The 21,482-nt window shown below is 35.5% G+C and overlaps 1 protein-coding gene across 10 annotated transcripts in view; it reads right to left on the bottom strand.

Annotated features, from left to right (window-relative positions):
• The window catches only part of BCAS3 (BCAS3 microtubule associated cell migration factor), a 598,224-nt gene that overhangs the window by 307,520 nt on the left and 269,222 nt on the right, over nucleotides 1–21,482 (bottom strand). For 7 of the 10 annotated variants that reach the window (XM_035026671.1, XM_035026672.1, XM_035026670.1 and 4 more), the window contains exons 17-18: nucleotides 9,460–9,504; nucleotides 1,046–1,170 (exon numbers count right to left, since the gene is read on the bottom strand). In XM_035026671.1, coding sequence (XP_034882562.1) covers nucleotides 1,046–1,170; nucleotides 9,460–9,504 — 170 coding nt within the window. The remainder of the gene's footprint in view (nucleotides 1–1,045; nucleotides 1,171–9,459; nucleotides 9,505–21,482) is intronic. The other 3 variants (XM_035026673.1, XM_035026677.1, XM_035026676.1) reach the window with 1 other exon arrangement.

The raw sequence follows: 21,482 nt of genomic DNA, 5'->3' as shown, positions 1-21,482 counted from the left end.
AGTGTCTGCCTTCAGCTCGGGTCATGATCCCGGGGTCCTGGGATCGAGCCCCGCATCGGGCTCCCTGCTCGGCGGGAGGCCTGCTTCTCTCTCTCCCTCTGCCGCTCCCCCTGCTTGTGCGCTCTCACTCTCTCTGTCAAGTAAATGAACAAAATCTTTAAAAAAAAAAAAAATTTAGGTATTAATCTTGGCTATCAAAGCAGGGATTTAAAAAAAAACACAATTCTATAAACTCAAAGGAGCAATGGTTACCATAAAAGATGACTCTTAAGGGCGCCTGGGTGGCTCAGTGGGTTGAGCGTCTGACCCTTGATTTTGGCTTAGGTCATGACCTCAGGGTCATGGGATCGATCTCCATGTCAGGCTCCGTGCTCAGTGTGGAGTCTGCTTGAGATTTTCTCTTTCCCGCTCCCTCTGCCTCTCCCCTCGCTTTTGCACGTGCTCTCTCTCAAATAAATAAATAAATCTTTAAAAAAAAAAAAGATGACTCATTTCTGAGCAGGAGCCTGTTTTTATCTTTTAACTTATAATATGGCAAAGTTGTTGGTGGTGGTTTTTTGTCTGTTTGTTTTTTAAAGTCAAGATGGAGCTTTAGAAAACCTGGATTAAAACTCGGATACCATCACTTCCTAACTGGTGCTTTTAGCTAAGATATTCAAACTCGTTGATCTCAAGCTCCTTGTCTCTAAAGTAGGGATAACAGGGTTTTCTTCCCCACACCTGAGAGGCAATGGCATGGAATTAGCTTGTCAAAAATGTAAAAATGTAGAATGGTATGGCATTAACAATGTTGAGGACACTGGTAGATTGTCTCCAGCAAAACAAAATACAAATATTCAGATGGGCAATTTATTTCACATTTATAGTGAGAGGATAGCCTTTCTCCTTAATGAGGCTTGAGTAGTTGAGGAGAGACATGCTAACTGAATGGAAAAATGGGTTCAGAGAATACGGGGTTCAAGATTATTCAAGAAGAACCACTACAAATTTCCCTCAAGAAACAAAAATTACAAGTGGCAAGTTTAAGCTTCAGTAAGCTCCATACCTTTTTCTCTTTTCAGACCTGCATTATTTGCAAACCACGATCTGGATGTCCCGAACACTGCAGCCACACAAAATTCTCCGCCCATCGATTTGCTGGGTGAAATTTGTGGAGGTGGTTTAACTTTGCTTAAAAAATAAAATGATAGTAAAAAAAAAATTACCATGATGGAATCACAGACCTCAATATAGTGACATTATTTTCTTTAAAATTCCACCCCAAAGTATTCAAACCCTCCATTGTGGACATGCATTTTGCCTTAAGTAATAACTGGTGGTGTGAGACTGTGTTCTGCAGTAAAAGTAAAATTAGTGCAGAATTCCAGAGTATTATCACAACAGTAACATATAAAAACAACAAAAATTAACCCCTTTTTGAAGTATATGTTGGTGAAATCCAAGTCACTTCCTTTCAGATGGATAACATTTCTCTGGAGATTTTAAAGTGGAAGAATAGAACCAGGCTAAGTATCTCACAATAATAAAATCGTTTATCATTTCATTTTGATATATAAGATGTGGGATTGACAGGACAGTTGAATGGAGACGGCACGTATGAAACTGACAAGATGATATAGGATGAAAATATGAAAATGACAAGAAGATACAGAACGAAACCCTGTGAATGTTTCAGCCACAAAGCTACATAGTTAGATAATGTATGGGGAGAAGATCGAATGCTCTAATGCAATTATATTCACCAATCCATTTGTTTATTTTTTCTTCATGGGTTTGTGAAAATGATGTGTCTATTTCTGTTCTGTTCTTCACACGTTTGAGGATGCCTTAAGTCACTGATGTAACTCCCATAAAAAAGTATCTGCTTTCCTGTTTGTTTTCTCCAAATTAGCTTTTATACCATGAACTTCTAATATCAACCTTTCATCTTCTGTGAAATTCTATTATTTCTCTTCTCTTTTGATTTGGCAAAGGCTTCCCCAGTGCTCACTGGCAATTCTGCTGACCACCTCAGATAAATGGTAGTAGTTCACACACCAGAAAACAGCCTCACTGCATCCTGGTCGAGATCACAGCCCCTCTGGACACCAGAGCTCTGATGTTCCTACTCTGCTAGTCAGTCCCCAATGTCAAATGACATTATTTCTACCTTCTTTTGTTCACTGTCCTTTATCTCTTTATCTGATAATAAAGTATGATTAGGTGGAGAAAGATTGGGTTTGGGAGCCAGGAAGAAACCTCCATGCTGCCACTTCTTAGCTGTGTGACTTATTTAACTTCTCAAAGCTCAGACTGCTAATATGTAAAATAAAAATAGTAATGCCTACTTCATGGGGTTATTTTAAGCATTATTTGTTATTTGTTTTTGTTATATTTGTTATTATTTGTTATTTGTTCTCTAAGTGTGCTCCCTGGCTAGAAGTATCACCTGAGAACTTCTTAGATAGACAAATACTCATCAAGCCGCACCCCAAACTCTGGGGGCGGGGCCTAATAATCTGTGCTTTGTTTTAGTTTAAGTAATTTTTTTTTTTTTTAACCCTCCAGGAGATTCTGGTACATGCTCAGGTTTAAGAACCACTGTATTGGGAAAGTGCATAAAGCAATCAAGGCAGTGCCTTCCCATATTCATGGTACTCAATAGGGTTAACTGTCTTCTGTATGGCACACCGCCTTCACCTAATTTTCCAAAGCATCAAACTATGCTTTGGTAATCTCAGTTTCCAGGTCCTTATGACACCTGAAATAGTCTTCCACATACTTTATTTCCCCAGCCTTCTGCTCTGACATCTTCCTGCTTGGGAAAGCAAAAAGTTCGGGTCAGAGGCCACTGTGATTGGTCTTTTTGGCTCTCCCTTTGTGCCAAATCTATGGTAATGCACATTGCCATATATGAAAAGGCCTCTTCTTTCCATCATTAACATTTCTTAACCACTTCACATCATTACTCATAAAAACCACACCCCTGCCTAACATATCAACACCAGTCACAGTCAGACTTCCACTGACAGGGAATAAAGACGTAGTTTTTAGAAAAAAGATTCTGTGAGGAAATGAATCCGGTTCTACAAATAGTTTCACATCTTCCTGGTTGCATCTGCCACAACTACAATAACCTACCAACAGGGAAGAAGACTCCCCCACCCTGACCCCACCTACCCCAGAACAAACACACACCTTTCCTCGCCATCAGATTATCCTTCCCGGTTATGATGCTCTACGTTGTAATACCTTCGAGTGTAAATTCTCCTTCAAAGCCTTTATTTCTATCACTGAACTGCTATCACTGAGCTAGTAAGTTCCTATAACTATCATCTTTTAGTTCCTTTGGTCATTTTTAACACTTAGGAGTTTGGGGAGTTGGAGAGAGAAGGAGAGAAAAAGCCATTCTAGAATTTGTTGAAAGGTGTTTCCAATTATGTAACTATATGTTTTTACTAGAATCACCATCAGGGAACAATAATACTACAATGTACAAATAAGCTTCACAGGGACAAATTCAAAGCTCTTTGCAAATTACTGAATGCTATTTTTGTTTTTGTTTTTTTAAGGCATGTGGTAAGCAACAAGAGAGAAAACAAGTGGGTATGACACTTCTTCCGAGAGACTATGGCACATACAGTGTGCCTCCTGAACAGACTTGAAAAACAGTTGCTATCAGGCAAGATAGTTACCTTGATAACACAGTAATAAAGAGTAGAAATATGGTAAGAAACCAATTTAGTCTTTGACCATGCAAAAATATATTCTGTGTTTATTAGCTTCCAGTCTAATCAGTCAATGTCAAAAGCTAAAACCTCTTACACTTCCATAACATGACACATAACTCAGCTTCTGAACACACAACTAAAAAGCATCAACACGGGCGCCTTGGTGGCTCAGTCGGTTGAGCGACTGCCTTCGGCTCAGGTCATGATCCCAGGGTCCTGGGATCGAGCCCCGCATCAGGCTCCCTGCTCGGCGGAGAGCCTGCTTCTCCCTCCCCCTCTCCCCCTACTTGTGTTCCCTCTCTCACTGTGTCTCTCTCTGTCAAATAAATAAATAAAATCTTAAAAAAAAAAAAGCATCAACACAGTATTATTTTACGCAGACTCATTATCTCCTGCAGAGAATAAGTATCTTATGATAAAAGTATGCTTAAAATTATGTAAAGAATGATCATTTTCATTTTTATACATTATTTCTTCTTTTTCCTCTGATGGGGCCTCAATGAATCACATTAATACAAGTTTGTGCTTAGTAAGTGATTTAAAAGGTTTTCATCCCTTAAGCGCCTGGGTAGCTTAGTCGGTTAAGCGTCCTACTCTTGATTTCAGCTCAGGTTATGATCTCAGGGATATGAGATCGAGCCCCACATCGGCTCTGTGCTGGGCATGGAGCCTGCTTAGGATTCTCTCTCCCCCTCTCTCCCTCTCTCCCCACCCCCCACCAAAAGAGTTTTCATCCCTGAGAATAACTTATCTCCTACATGGTGCAGTGCTGTGTACCGGGGAGGGAGAATATGTGAACATATTCCTAGCAAGTCATTTCTACCATCAATCTACATTTGGAATGACTTTTCACAAAACAGAGTATAAAGATATGTGTCTAGAAGACTTTCAGAAAAATTAAAAGGAGAAATAATCTAAAGAAAAGATTACTACTAATTAAGTATTTCTACCCAAGGGGAGAAAAATTTCACTTTGACTCACTTTGCCCTTTATCCTAAGTTTTAAAAAGACTAACGAGGAATTTGGAATGGAGGCAGAATTGAACTTTTCCAAAATGACTCAGAATATTTCTATTGCAAAATAACCTTTTGTTGGCAGAAAAATAAAACACTGAAAAATGATACATATGTGGAAGGAACAAAAGATAAAAGTACTAGCCTTGTAAATCATGTTCACTTCTATACCGGTGACCCAATCATTTTAGGAAAGCATTCCAAAACTACCTTTTTTTTTTCTTTCTTCCTCTCAATATCTCCCTTTATCCTCCAAAAGGGGCTTAATAAATCCCATTACAAAACATTTGCAAGTTTAAAAAAGAATACCTCTGGGTGTTTGGAGGCCTTCCCGCATTTATTAATTTATTAAATAGTCTGATGTAAAAAATAAAATTTCAATGTATATGGAGCCCAGGAATTCAATTGTGTTGATCATGGTTTTCAAGAAGAACAAAACAAACTGATGGAGCTGATGGACTCCTTTCTACTGGGAACTTCTGCTTCTTACCCCCCTGAGCCCATCATTTAATAAATAGCCTCATGTTCAAAAAGGAAAAGTAAAATTTGGCTTAACTTATGAGCAGTGTGTAAAAGAAAAATGGAATGAATTCAACTTTCACCCTATCGGGCAAAATAATAATCATAAAATATCATATTTACTAAACTTGATACAAGAGAACTACATAATAAAAAGTAAAACAAACATACAAAGAAACAAACAAACAAATAAAAACAAAACAGGGGCGCCTGGGTGGCTCAGATGGTTAAGCGTCTGCCTTCGGCTCCGGTAGTGCATGATCCCAGGATGATCCCAGGGTCCTGGGATCAAGCCCCACATCCGGCTCCTGGCTCAGCGGGGAGCCTGCTTCTCCGTCTCCCTCTGCCTCTCCCCCTCCCCCTGCTCGTGCCCTCTCTCTCTCTATCTCTGTGTCTCAAATGAATAAATAAAATCTTTAAAAAAAAAAAATAAGGTACTAAATTAAAACTCAGGAGTTTCACTCTTTTTCACTCCTTTTGGGAGACTTAATCATCTAACTATAGCATGAGAATCATTTTCACTGCCATCAGAAGTTCTGGGGATGTTAACATTATGACGTCTTTCAAAATACTTACAAAGACTATTGAAGTTAACCATTGGCTTTTACTGTATTATGTAATCCAGTCAGATTAACATATTGAATTTCTCTTGCCTTTTTTTCTCTCCACCCTACTGCAAAGAGGAAAAAAAGCAAAACTCTAATAATATCTGCTTTAAAATTACAGAAAAATTATGTCCATCTGGGTAAATCTACTATGTCCCACAGAATAGGACGTGAGTGGGGTATCTGTGCAAGGCATGAAAAGCAGCAATGAGGTCCATTGCCTTGTTTAGAAGGACACAAGCATGGAAAGAGCTAAACTGAGATAGAAGCAGCGTTTCTTTCATTTTCCACTTTAAATGTTAGACACCATATTGCTGTAAGAATTACAAGTGGTGTAATATCTTTGTGTATAAGAAAAAAAATCTTTTCTTGATATTCCTCACTGTGATTGAGCTTTTAAAAGGAATTTAGAAGTTTTCTCTCACTCTCAACTTTATTTTTCTAAGAGAAGAACTAAGAGGGAAACTGAAAGTATTTTATTTTAAATAAAGATATTAATAATATACCTAAAATTATTCTATCACAAATTATTCTTAAAGACCTAACAGATTTATATAAACTTTACAAATAAGAAGATTCTCCTCTTTATATAAATCTTTTCTTTCAAAAATGAATTTATAATATTTTAAATATTCTCAAAAGAACAAGATTAGTTTAAATGAACTATTTACATATAAACTGAATGGTCTCAGCACTAATTAAAACTTTAATTATAACTTGAAATGTAAGTTTTAATTCTTATTTAAGATTAACCTTATGTAATACAAACACAGGTTATAAGCATGGGATATATTCAAATGGGCTACTTTTGTCTACACTATTATGTATATATTTTTTCTTTTGATAAGCAATTAAAAAATAACAGCAGTTTAAACATAATACTACATGTACATTGGGAGCTCAATAAATACTTATTACTTATTTGTAATACTGAAAGCAAAATCAATCTTAAAAAATTCACAATGGCTATTTCTCTTAAAATTTCTATATTAAAAAAGTATTATATGCGTGATTCTATTACAATATTTTAAACAGTCATTCAAACTCAAATATCCTGGAGGAGGCATAATCCCCAGAGTGTATAAAATGGCTACAATGTCGAAGACGGTCTGAATAACTTTCCAACAAGCTTATTTTGTTATCAAAAGGAAAGACATTATTTTAAACTGACTCACTGCAACTGCATGAATTTAAACAAACTAGTTTATCAAAGAATGAAGAATTAGTCGAAACTGTGATCTACCAAAAGCAAAATCTTAGCTAAATACAAAGGTTGTAACTTGAAAGTAATAAAAAAAAAATTGTATGCAATGTCCATTACATTTGAAGAGGAACTGTAAAAATGTCATATTCTTCCAAAATACAAATATAACCCTGCAACTGGAAATACTATAAACATATTTATTTGGCATAATGTTTTATTTCGCAAGGGTGAATAAAAACATTCTCAGGTTGAATGCTAAATATCATGGAAAAACAGCAAAAACTGTTAAAACAAAGAAGCTCTTATAAACAGGCTAGGAGAAGTTGTCAAATTTATATCCATTTTGCTGCCCTAATTTGAGGTTTCATTAAGATCTTAATGGGAAAAACATGCACCACTAGTAAAGGCACGTATTTTAAAGGAGGATCTTGTAGGCTAGTGTAAGTGACTAAAAACGAGTTTCTTGCGAGCTAACGATGGCTTCGAACAGACCACAAAGCAGTCTCCTAAAAGACAGGCAATGATGTAAAAGTCTACTGTAGTTCATATATCCCTTTCTTTAATCTGGCTCTTTTAATCTTGTTTCAACCTCAAATCATTTCTGGCTGACAAGTGCTTCTGCTTAAATTTGAGGAGCACATAAGCTGTTGAAGGAATGGAGTTTTCTGATTTAACATACAACATTTGTTACTCCATCTTTACTTCTATGCTAAAACTTCAATCTCTATTAACATACTAAAACTCTTCCCTTTGTACTCAGAGAATGAGAAATTTATCCTAAGATGGAATATAATTCTAAGTTTAGTCTACAAAGAAATTTTGTCGGATGTTGAATCTGGCATTTAAAAACTGACTGCTCATCTAAGCCTCTGAGTAAGATCCATGTATCTTGTTTGTTTGGGGAAGAAACCTGGTTAACAAAAAGAATAAAGATTGACTTGCGTGGAACTTTTCCTCATTTATACCCTGAATTTCTTTAGAATAGTTTCACAATCTGTGTCCTAATTTTGAGGCTAGTTTCAAGGAGGAGGTTTTTATGATTGGTCGCCCTATTCTTATATGATAATGAAATTTTCAGATGTTCCTGTGGCAGATGACCACTGAAATTAGTTTGCATCAAATTATAGTGTACCTTCAAGAACTATTTCAGTTTCTTTTTGTCTAGGAGAAAAACGGTTGGAAGGTTTTTTTTTCTAGGATAATGGGACAGTATGAACAATTCCCAGTAGCACTTATGAGAACTACACACACACATGTGCAGAACTCTTTTAAGTATTCTGACTACATTTATAAAATTGATATACTTTACATTCCCCCAAATTTCCTTTTGGCTCACTTAACTCTTAAAAGTAAAAAAAAAAAAGAAAGAAAAGATCTCATTTAAAGAAGCTTCTTTTCAAAAATGGTATTTTTCCCTTAAAAGAGTAATAGCAGAAGCATCTAATATTTACTGAGCTCTTACTATGTGCCAGGCACTGTTCTAAGCACTATATTGTCAGTTCATTTCATCCTCACAATGAACCTACGCCGTAGGTGCTACTGGTAACTCCATCTAATAGATAAGGAAACCAAGAAGCAGAAAGGGTTTAGAAAATTACACAAGATCATATAGGGAGGGAGTGTGTGAACTGGGGTTTAGGACCTTGATGGTCTGATTCTGGAGACCTGACTCTTAGACATATGTTAAACATACCAGCTCCTAAATACATTCTACTTCACATCTTTACATAAAAGTATTAAATATGCTCTATTTCTTTTCCACGACCATCATGTCTAAGACTGACAAAATTGTATTTTATGCATTGTAATATAAGAATTTACTAAATAAATAAGTTATGGTGAACAGGTGTCAATAACTCAAAATAATAAATTATTCAGGAGTTCTTATGTGAAACACAAATTTCCTCATCATGTAGATCTTTAAATACCTAAACTCTTCAAAACAGAACTAACTCTATTCCTTTGGTACCAAATAAAATGCAGTAAAAATTTATAGGGTATTTTTAGTAGACCTTAAATATATTTATATTTCAAAATAAATCATATCTTTGAATGTTCAGCACAATGTGTAGGGAGCTTCTCTCACTATCATACTCAAAGCTTTAAATTTGGGTGTTAGCCTTGTCTTACACGCTAGCATTATGAGAGAATCCTTCTAACTTCTTGTTTTTAAATATTAATCTGTGATTTCTTTTTTACCTGACTCTTCAAGAAATGAAGTGAAACCAAAAAACCTGCTCTTTTAAAGCTTAAATATCAACATTCATGTCCCATTCTACAAATTATTCAGTAATCTGGTGCATCTATCTGAGATCAGGCCATGCAACTGAAAACAAAAGTACAAAACAGAGTTACTTTCTGAGAGTACAGCAAATGAATTAGGCATGCGGGACTGAACTGGGACTCACCATGGAGCTTTTATGGAAAAACACCCCGCTCCAAACAGATAAGGCCTTCATGGAAAAGGGGGGAAAATGCACAAAAAATTAGAGGAAAACTCATTTCACATTAACAAATACATGTATATCATACTGTTATAGAGTATGGATAAAATAACTGAAAAAATAAGTAATCACTTGCAATTCTACTGTAGATACTAACGAGTCTGATATAACCAATAAACAGAATGACGTGAAATAACAAGTCCCTTAATTTTCATAGGATTAGCAATTTCAAATGGTCTATTTCTCCCCCTTTTCTGGAGTCCCCCTGTAGGGTTTCTAAAGTAAAATAAAATAAACTTCACTTCAGAGGCCCTTAAAACAAAGTACAGGTTAAATGGAATAATCAAATGGAGAAAAGGGTGGGATCAGTAGCAACAGATGTGTGGTTGTAGGACACAAAATGTTTAAAATCAGCTAGAGAGAACACAATAAAAAGTTTGATAAGCATTATTCGCTCTTCATCGGTTGCAGCCTCAGAGCCACGGAGAGAAAGCAAGTCTTTTCCAAGCTACTTATGTAAAGTATGTTGAACTGTGTATTGCTGGCCAAAGGAATAAACACTAAATAAAAGTAGTATGATTTATTTCCATGTAGGGTTGCATTCCCAAAAGTGAGCATTTCTCTTAATAGTGATAGAGGTTGGCTTCTTCCACCTGGCCTGCTTTGGGCTAGGTTGGAATACCGGAAATGACAGCCACAATTGCTTATTTTAAATACAACTGGGGATGCAAAGTCAGACTTCATGGTACACATATTTCTTATTAATATTCTGTTCACAGCCATTTCAGACATGCTATGCATACTTGCACACAAAGAAGATGGGCTGATTTAATTGTATCCAAAACCAAATGTTGCTGTAGCATATGACATGTGGAGGTGAGACACAGATTGAGAAGGAAAGCACACTGGCAAAACCTGGATATTTTCTTCTTTAACTTTGGGGCTAAAAACACCTTAAAAATAAAAATTCCTGCTAAGTGATTAGCTTTCGTCTGCCAGTGGATTGAGTTTCACAAACGGAAACTTGGGTAAAAGGTTTTCACAACACTGAGCACAATTCTCAGGATTGGTGCACAGAAGAAACAAAGCAGGGAACAGAGAGGGAAGAGATACTAATTAGAGAAGAGTGAGTCGGAAGAACTGAGACACTGAAGAAAAAAGAAAAGAAACTTCAGGAATGGTGTCAATGCAAAGCAAAGAAATCTCTCTTGTAGTTAATACGACCACAACCAAAGATAGGACGTCATTATCCACATTGAAACAGTGGATGTTCAAACTTTTTTAATCACGACCCAGAGAAATACATTTTAAGGTGCAAGCTGGTGTATACATGAACATACATAAATTGAAACAATAATTCAATGAATGTGGCTTTTGTCTGTCATCAACTTTACTATTTTCTATTTCAATGTATTATAAACATTAATGCTGGGATTTTGTTACAATGAAGATCATGCATACTCTGGCGGGGTAGGTCTGAGCAGGGCCTGAGATTCTGTATTTCTAAGAAGCTCCTATCTCATGCTAAAGCTGCTTGTTTGCAGAACCAATAACAAAACTGCATTTCATTTTATTCTATTTCATTAATGAAAAAAAAGGCACAATCCCCTTATCTGATTTCATGATTCACAAATCATACTGGAAACAAAGTGTTACTGGGAGCTCACGCTGCACTCTGACGAACACTGATTTAGATAACTGAGACCACTCAAAGACCCCAATCTCAGTAACACTGTAATGCCATGCAGAAAGGATCAGAAAATGGAAGCTTCTGTATGTTTTCATATGCCCACAAATGTTTCTGAAATGAAGAGGCTATTGTTGCCAGACAGTACCCAACTTCCTTTAAGTTTCTTCATTAGGCAGGGCCCACAAAATAGTCAAACAGTTCAAATGATTCTGACACAGGCGCTGACCATCTGGAACATCTAGACATGAGTGGCTCTTCAGTGTATATTATGTCAACACTGAACAGTCTCCCATCTCATTCCGAACATCAGACTACAGCTAATTTGTTGCAAAACATTTGGAAGTTTTATCTTCATCCTTTATGCCTTAAAAGGCTTCTCTACCGACCTCCCGAACCAACCAAACAAAAATGAAACAAAACCTTAAAGTTTCTACATTTCAAAAGACCAGCTGATGTTCCCTACCTACAGAGCCAGTAAATACCCTTTTCTAGGTTAAGGTTTCCTTATGTCTCAAAAGGAAACATGCATTTGCCAAACAAATTAAACACAAGCTTAAAAAAAATAATAATAAAATCTCCTAGATCTTCCTTTCTAGGCAATGGCAGTTGGTGTTATCAACGAAAGATTTAAACAGCCATTTCCTTCCCCACAATCCTAAAATGCACGGTTAACTCTCCAAACACTGTAGTAAACAGGCCTGCGCTAAGCAGCCTTGTCAGATTTAAAGACAATACAGTTCTCACTGTTCACAACCAAACCCAATGGTGTGAGTTAAAAGTAACCCTTCTTCAATCAAATAAGGATCAACTGGCTAACACAGCTCAAGGAGAAAACAGAGGGCTGGGAGAGACTGAATGAGGACCCGCTTTAGTATAGGCTTGGCATGTTCCCAATCTCCACTTACCCACTTCTTGGCCACCCCTACAAACTGGACCTCTGCCACATCCATGTAAAGGAAGAGCCACAAACTCCAAAGAAGTAGAGTGACTGACGTAATTACGGACTCTGTATGGGCAGTGTCAGCTGTTCTTTTGAAATGTGCCTGCTTCATCTTTCCTCAGTAGCAAAAGAATGCAAATATAAAGTCACAAAGGACAGGCTCATGATCCAGCTGTCTTCACCTATGACTTCCTTTCCCTCTTTAAAATCCCACAGTTGTAGTTTTATATGAGGGTAGTTAGAAGGAGGAAGACAGTATGTGAGTGGGGGTGTATGTTGAATTAAAACGGTCTGTATTAACATATGCAACTCCAATTAGATGTTTGGATATTAAGAATTTCTGTGTTTTCTAAGCACTATTAAGTTTCAGCAGGTTTAACAAGCCTGCCACACAAAACCTATTCACTCTGCCACAATTATATTCTTTTTGAGCTGAATTCTGATTGAAAAACATCAGGACTGGCCAAGAGATTAAAAATCCAGAAATATTTTTTATAGACTTATTTATAGCGCAACGTGAAACGACTTGACCATTAGTTCTCAACGGATTTCTTCTGGAGATTCTCAGAAGACAAGAAGGAATTGTGTTTTATATCATAACAGTAATGCCATGTAAGTTTTTAAATGCTGATTCATTTTGTTGAATGCCACATAATACCACAAAAGCTTTGTTCTTACTAGCTGAAAGGAAAGCAAACGTGAAGATTTTTTAAATGCAAGGGAAAAGTAAAACTTGATTTGATTTTGAACGCACTGAAGTCTTCTATAACCTGACCCTAGTGCTAAAAGGTATAAATGATTAGGTTCAATCATCTTTAGAGTTAAAGAATTAGTTGGAGTCTAAGAGAAAAATTCTATGAACATACTGTGAAAGTCCTATTTTTCAACTAATCATGTCTTATGAGAATTCAGGTATTATCACATAACAGACATCGGAATGAGCCCATATTTACTATGAACAACTATATACCAACAAACTGGACAATCTAGATGAAAAGGAAAAAATTCTTAGAAATACAACTTACCAAGACTGAATAACAAAGAAATAGAAAATCTAAATAGAACAATTATTAGTACGGATACTGGATCAGTAATCAAAAATCCCCCAATGAAGAAAAGCTAAGGATGAGATGGCTTCACTGGCTTCACTGGCAAATTTTACCAAACTTTTAAAGAATTAACACCAATCCTTAAACTCTTCCAAAAAATCAGAGGATGGAACACTCCCAAACTCATTTTGTGAGGCCAGCATAATCCTGATACCAAAACCAGAAAATGACACCACTAGAAAAGAAAACTACAGGCCAGTATCCCTAATGAATATAAGATGGAAAAATTCTCAAGAAAGCACTAGCAAACCAAATTCAGCAGCACATTAGAAAGGATCATTCACAATGCTCAAGTGAGATTCATCCTGGGGATCCAAGGATGGCTCAACATAATACAAATCAATCAGTATGATACATCACATGAGTAGAATGAAAAAAAAAATCATCTGATCATCTAACTGACACAGGAGAAGCATTTGACAAAATTCAACATCCATTCATGATTAAAAACTCGTAACAAATTAGGCACAATTAAGGAACATATCTCAACATACTAAAGGCAAGCATAGCTAACATCATACTCAATGGAGAAAGGTTGAAAGCTTTTCCTCTAAGATCAGGAACAAGACAATGGCACCCACTCGTACCACTCTTTTTCAATATAGTAATGGAAGTCCTAGCTAGAGCAATCAGGAAAGAAAAGAAAAGAAAATGTATCAGAGTTGGAAAGAAAAGAAGTAAAACTGTCTCTGTTTGCAGATGACATAACTTTATAGAAAATCCTAAAGACTCAACCAAAAAACTGTTAGATCTAATCCATGAATTCAGTAAGTTACAGGATATAAAATTAACATACAAAAATCAGTAGTGTTTCTATACACTAACAACAAATTTTCTGAAAAAGAAACAAGGGAATCAATCCCATTTACAATAGCATCAAAAACAATAAAACACTTCGGAATAAATATAACTAACAAGATGAAAGATCTCTACTCTGAAAACTATAAGACACTGATGAATGAAATCAAAGAACAACACAAATAAATGGAAAGGGATCCTGTGGTCGTGGATTTTAAGAATTAATGTTAAAATGTCAATACTACCAAAAGCTATCTATAGATTTGATGCAATCCCTATCAAGATTCCCCAGGCATTTTTTACAGAAGTAGAAAAAAACTTCCCTAAAATTTATATGGAATCACAAAAGACCCCAAATAGCCAAAGAAATCCTAAAAAAGAACAAAAGCAAGAGGCATTGTATTTCCTGATTTCAAGTTAACTATAAAGCTATAGTCATCAAAACAGTATGGAGTTGGCATAAAAACAAATAGACCAATGGAACAGAATCATGAGCGTACATGGTCCGCTAATATTTGACAAGGGAACCAAGAATACGCAATGGAAAAAAAGACAGTCTCTTCAATAAATGGTACTGGGATAACTGGATAGTCACATGTAACAAATGAAACTGGACCCATACCTTACACCACTCACAAAAATTAACTCAAGATGGATCAAAGACTTAAATGTAAGACCTGAAACCATGAAACTCCTAGAAGGAAACACAGGAACAAAAGTTCCTTGACATGCATCTTAGTAATAATTTTTAAAATATGACACCTAAAGTACAAGCAACAAAATTAAAAATGAATTTAAAAGCTTCTGCACGGCAAAAGAAACCATCAACAAAATGAAAAGACAACCTACAGAATGGGAAAAAATATTTGCAAATCATCTACCTGATAGGGGGTTAATATCTAAAATATATAAAGAACACATGCACTCAATGGCAAAAAACAACCCAATTTAAAAATGGGCAAATGATTTGAATAAACATTTTCCCAAATAAGACATACAAAAGGCCAACAGGTTCATGAAAAGGTGCTTAACATCAGTAGTGATTAGGGAAATGCAAATTAAAAGCACAATGAGTTACCACCTCATCTCTGTTAGCATGGCCATCATCAAAAAGACAAGAGATAACAATGCTGCCATGGATATGGAGAAAAGGGAACCCTTGCATATTGCTGGTGGGACTATAAATTGGTGCAGTTGCTATGGAAAACAGTAGGGAGGATCCTCAAAAAACTAAAAATAGAACTACCCTATGATCCAGCAATTCCACTTCTGGGAATATACCCAAAGGAAATAAAAACACGAACACAAAAAGATATGCACCCCCCATGTTCATAATAGCATTATTTACCAAAGCCAGGACATGGAAACAACCTGAGTGTCCACTGATGGACAATGGATAAAAATGTTGTGATTTACACACACACACACACACACACACATATGCATGCAGTGGAATATTATCCAGCCATAAAAAAAAAATATGAAGAAATCCGACCACTTGAAACAACATGGAGAGACCTTGAAGGCAATATGCTATGTGAAATACGTCAAAAAAAGACAAATACTATATGATCTTATTTATATGTGGAATCTTAAACAAAGAAACTCATAGAAAAAGAGATCACACTTGTGGTTATCAGATGTACAGGGTGGGAGAAGGGGGAATTGGAGGAAGGTGTCAAAAGGTACACACTTCCAGTTATACAATAAATAAGTACTAGAGATGTGATATACAACATGATGACTACAGCTAACCCTGCTGTATGACATACAGGAAAGCTGCAAAGAGAGTAAACCCTAAGAGTTCTCATCACAAGGAAAAAGTACTTTTCCTTTTTCTTTTCTTCTTACTGTATCCGTAGAAGATGGATGTTAGCTGAACTATTGTGCTAATCATTCCCCAACATATGCAAACCAAACCATCACGCTACGCACCTTAAACTTATATAGCAATATATGTCAATTATTTCTCAATAAAACTGAAAAAGGAATAAGCCCATATAAATATTAAATGTACTAAACACCAAAAAAATAGAGAAAATGCTACACAACACTATGTGTAAAATTGTAAAGTAAAACCGTATTCTCTGCCAATATATTCTAGGAAATTTAATGACTCTGCTACATTCTGTGGACCCCCATAAGTAGCTACTGAAGTGGACACACAAGTCCCACATGCATATGAGCACTTTAGTCTTGTGTCATTTTTTCAAGTGTTACTTTTACATTTTCATTCATCTAATTTTAATCACTCCCTACTATAGAGACCTATAGCCTGCTGGCTCTCAAATTAGTGATCTGTAGGGAAAATTGAAGCTGAAACAGCTACACTATCTAATTTGAGAAATTCTCAACAGGCAAATTTAAATTACAAACTCAAGATTTTCATTAGAAAAACATTAGATAATGTTCAAATTCTGCCAGATGTTGCAGAAAAGAGACTAGAGTAGCACAGACTATCAAATTTCTGTAGAAAGTCACATCTGCTGCTTTTTAATAGTAGACTTCATTCAAAAACCACAAAATCCACAGATTTATGGTGAAGTGGAACAAACATACGCAAGTAAACATATGCAAACCATAGGTGGACTTTAAGTACTCTACTGATGGAGTTTAAAAATTGTAAACTCAAACTATGGTGAGTATATTATACATGCAGATCTATCCATATCCATTCTAATGAAAATACACTGTCCATTATTTTATATCTGGGACCAAAGATTTATAGCTTAGCTATCCAAAACTAACACCTATACAAGACAGGGCTGGGAAGTGGAGAATTACGATCTACCACTGTATCCAGCGAGTCTTTCTCCAAATCTTTCCCATTTAATTCTTGGAGCTCCCGCTATATAGTTTGGGGCTCAGGCCACTGTGTAGATAAGCCAAGGTAGACCTAACTGAATTAGAAGAAGAAGGAATAGACCTTTCTTCAAGGCCTACTATATGCTGATGTCATTTACTGACTTAGCAAGCTCTATGGCAAATTTGGTCTACAAATTTCAAGTAGAAATAATCAAATAAATGCTATGAAATGTTTCCATTTCTAAATAAGAACAATCATCTATGTTTTCCTAATGAAGCTCTTGTTCAGCACTGGCCTAGGACAGTGAGTGAGGCTTAGAAATTAGGTAGTTAGGCCTGGCGGGAACTCATACAATGTAAAGCTGAAAGATCACAATCCATACATATAAACTTGTATTCTTCAGATGAAGAAGCTTACCTAGGACACGGTGGTTAATAGGGAGCAGAACCAAATGAGAAGTTAGGGCATCACGTTCCTAAGTCAATAACCTTCCCCTGCATGACCTATTTCTACAGAGTTGGTCCCAAGGTTCCTAACACCCACTTCAAATTGCTCCCAAAGAAATGAATAAATCTAAAGATGGGGAGAGAGAAAAGGAACAGAAGCTGCTCCATTTAAGAAAAAGGAAACTTATGAAAGACAAAAAAAATCATCTCATTTATTTCACTAAAAATGGTCAGTTAGTTAAGAGCAAGGAAGTGACTTCATTACCAATGTCTGCATTTTTCATTCCCATGAAATTACTCTGATCTCTTTTTGAAATGTACTGCTCTCTGTTTGTGCCTAAAAAATGAGGTATATATATTAATAACTTTAGGTTTACTGTACATAAAATTAAGCATACTGATGAAAAATTACCTACTTAGTAAAATTTTATATAGGAAGCATTCAAAAAAAACTTTATCACTTACTTGATTCATTAACTCAACCAAACACCTATCAAATGCTGCTTAATAAATCCCTACTATAAACACTTAACACTCCAAAATAATGAGCAATTCCTTAGCACCCAGTTTCACTTTACTAGATGAGACCTATTCTTATTTACATTTCATAAAAACATGATGGAGGTCTTTCCAATCCTCCAATCTTAGACTGGAAGAAACTGGACTCTGTTTGAATGAGTGATTGTTGGACCAGATGATTTCTAGCACTCCTTTTGCCTTCATCAGTGTATACTGTAGTCAGGTTCAGCAACAGCTGTTGCCAGAATAGGCCTTATTTCCTCCATGTGCTGCTTTGTCAAGGTACAGAACATGAAGGTGTAAATACATCTGTCTTTTGCCATTTGTAGTTCTACTGGCCTTGTGCATGTCTTGGAGTAAGACAGATGGTCCCTGACACTGCACAGGCTTCCAGGGATATATATTTCCAAAAATAAGAAGGCAGATGTGAAATATGGTAAGCACACGTTTTATCCCCTCAAGGTTTGAACTGAGGCTTCTATCTCAATTTGAATACTTAAATATAGGATCCCAGGCAATCCTTAGAAATCTCTGTGCTAGAAATACAACTTTTTATGCTTATTTTGCCTTTATGCCAAATATCTAGGACACGGAATAAATAAATGCTGATCTATCTGAGGTAGGTGTATAATTTTATTGGATACATTATCAGGTATATTGGAAGTAGTCACAGAACTTACATGGCTATAAATGAGTCACAGCTCTGTGTTCTATTTCTACATAATCCATGTTAAATACTTACTGTTAATTTTATTATTTTTTAAAATATTTTATTGTTATGTTAATCCCCATACATTCCATCATTAGTTTTAGATGTGTTAATTTTATTTTTAAAATGTTAGCAAAGGCATGGCATAGAAGCAAAGTTAAAATAAACTGGAATTTCCAGAACAAAAAGAGACCTGGAAAATGAAAAGCCCATTTGCTCACCACTCTGGTGACCTTAATATGGCAATCAAAATTCTCAGTAAATACAATACAATTTAATGGAAGTAATGCAAATTAGCTAACTGCAGATTTAGAATTGGTCATAGTAAAAAAATTTAAATAAAAATGAAACAAATATAGCCTTTAAAATCTAATGGGATGAAATCTAATGACATGAAATGTATGGGATTTGGTTCAAATCTCAGCATATATCAAAAACAGAAAATAAGGGAATATGTTTTGTTCTCATAAAACAAATACTACTTTTGGTAAGGCAAAATACATGTATTTCCATGAAAATGCTCAATTTTAAGATAATAAAAACCACAAATTGTATTCCGAAAATTCTATGACCAAATGTTGGGGTGACTCAGAGTCAAAGAATTATAAGGAAAGTCCCCTATAGCAATTTCTGGTTATAATCAACAAACTCTTCAGAAGGTGGCTTAGGGGTATGAAGTCTTGTAATCTAGCAGCAGCCAACTATAAGTTACAAACACTATTATCAAAGTGTTTATAGGTCACTGTGATCTGTGTTAATAGGAAGCAAGAGAAAGAATAGAGGGAGGAATGGGAAAAAAAGAATTGGAGGGAGGGAGGGGAAAAATAGCAGGTGGGGCAATTCGTGTGAGCTAAAGACTGGCACAAGGACTGACAACAACTACATAAAAAAAACGAATAGTGAGTTTTAGAATCTCTTCTTTTGATAACTATCCTACAGTTATAGAAGAGAATACCCTTGTCTTTAGAATTTATATGTTGAAATTTGTAGGAATAAGGGGTTACTAAGTCTACAAATTCCTTTGAAACAACTTAAGAAAAATACGGGGTGTGTGTGTGTGTTGTGTGTGTGTGTTGTGTGTGTCGTGTGTGTCGTGTGCCTGCACACACGTGGGCAGAATGAGCAAGTGTGAACGATAAGGCAAATAAGTTAGACTGTTAACATTTGGGAAATCTGGATATACAGGAATTCCTTTTACTGGCCTTGTAACTCTTTTTGTAAACTTGAATCTATGTGAACATTTTAAAAATTACAAACCAGGTATTCACTGTGGGACAAATATTATTCTCTTTAAACACTTCAGTACAGGGCATGCTAAAAAGAATTCAAAAACTCAGCAAAAATAAAATGGTCTGAGAATTGAGATAAGAAGCCAAGTCAACAATGTGATATGTGTATCTTGAACTAACATTAATTTCAAAGTATGTAGCTCAAATTCACATAATTTATTAATCATTAATAAATAATTACTAAGTTGTCTATAAGGGGGCATAATATACATACTCTAGGAATCGAGGAATTTTGACTTTTTAAAAAGAAAAGGAAACACAGAATTTATCTAAGTTCATAAAGTATGGCAGTGGAAGGAGACACCAGATGATTAATAGTTTCTGCCCATCTAAGGGCAGAGAGAGAGAGTAGCAAGAGAGTGTGAAAGAGTAAGTGAGAGACTATCTTTTTATTGTGGAAAATTTCAAATATATACAAAAGTAGACTTAGTTTCCACTCCTCCCCACAACTATATTGAATTAAATTCTAACATCATAGGATTTCATACATAGAACCTCAGTCACTATTTATATATATAGAAAAGCTTATTTGAAAAAGAGAGCTAATTCTTTGCATTATAAAAACAGCATAGCTCTTAGGTTTTAAAAACAACAAACACCAGAAACAAAGCTAGAATTAAATTCAAGAAGAACAATTTTGAGTATTCTTTCACTGAGATTCAGGAAACACACATAAAAACTCATAAGTACTTTGCAGAATTGTATAATGCTCAGTTGAATCAAGAAGGTACAATTACATACTGACTTCTATGAGTAAAAAAATATTATGACTCAAGATTTATCCAATTTTTATTTGATTCTACATCCCAAAAAGTAACATCATACAAAGAAAAAATGAGCTAATTGTAAATATAAGTTAATAACCTCTTTCTTATTCATAGATACTCCTACTTATTTTAAAATAAAGAAACTAAGAGGAAAGGGAAGTCAAAATTCTATTTAAATCACTGAACATAAAGAGTTAAAAAGCTGAAATCAATTTAAAAAGAAAGGAATATAGGCCAAATGATCTATATCATAACATGTCCAATTTGGGGCCTAGGAATGCTCTATTTTTCCTTCACCGCACCCTTAACATGCCACAAACTCAATTTTATTTCTGCATTCAGCAATAAGATCATTTTGTATACAAATACTACTCCACTACGTAGAGTGTCCACTTCTGTGCATGGTGAAATCTGGAGCTCAAAAGACTTACCCCTGAGAATGAGTATTTCTTCTCACAAAAGTGACTTCTACAAACACTTTACCACCCAGCACAAAAATATTAAGACCTTTTGATATAGCAACCAAATAATTTACTCTATTCCTTTTGTTGGAAAGACCTTGAAGACTATTTGAAGCTAGGACTGGGTTTTCTCTGGACTACCTGAATACAGAATTTAAGACAGCTGTTTCATTTTGAATTAGGCTAAACCTCAGGACTGCTTACTGATGAAATAGGTAATTTGCCGGTAGACATATATATTTTCTGGTACAAAATGGAATTTCAGAGTCATCACATGATTGATCATCTAATGATATCTTAGATTTAACACTTTATTTTCAGGAACCCAAAGCAGGGATAATTAAAAAATTTTTTTAAATAGCTAAAATAAGCACAGACACATCAAGTGAGTCATCAAATGTCTTTGAGGATGCTAATGACCAATCGTGAGTAAAGCCCAAATCTTAGGACTCT

This window comes from Mirounga leonina, unplaced genomic scaffold (assembly GCF_011800145.1).
Source record: "Mirounga leonina isolate KUSES-001 unplaced genomic scaffold, KU_Mleo_1.0 Mir_200, whole genome shotgun sequence".
Classification (NCBI taxonomy): Eukaryota; Metazoa; Chordata; class Mammalia; order Carnivora; family Phocidae; genus Mirounga; species Mirounga leonina.
This window is presented reverse-complemented; position numbering and strand designations above follow the sequence as displayed.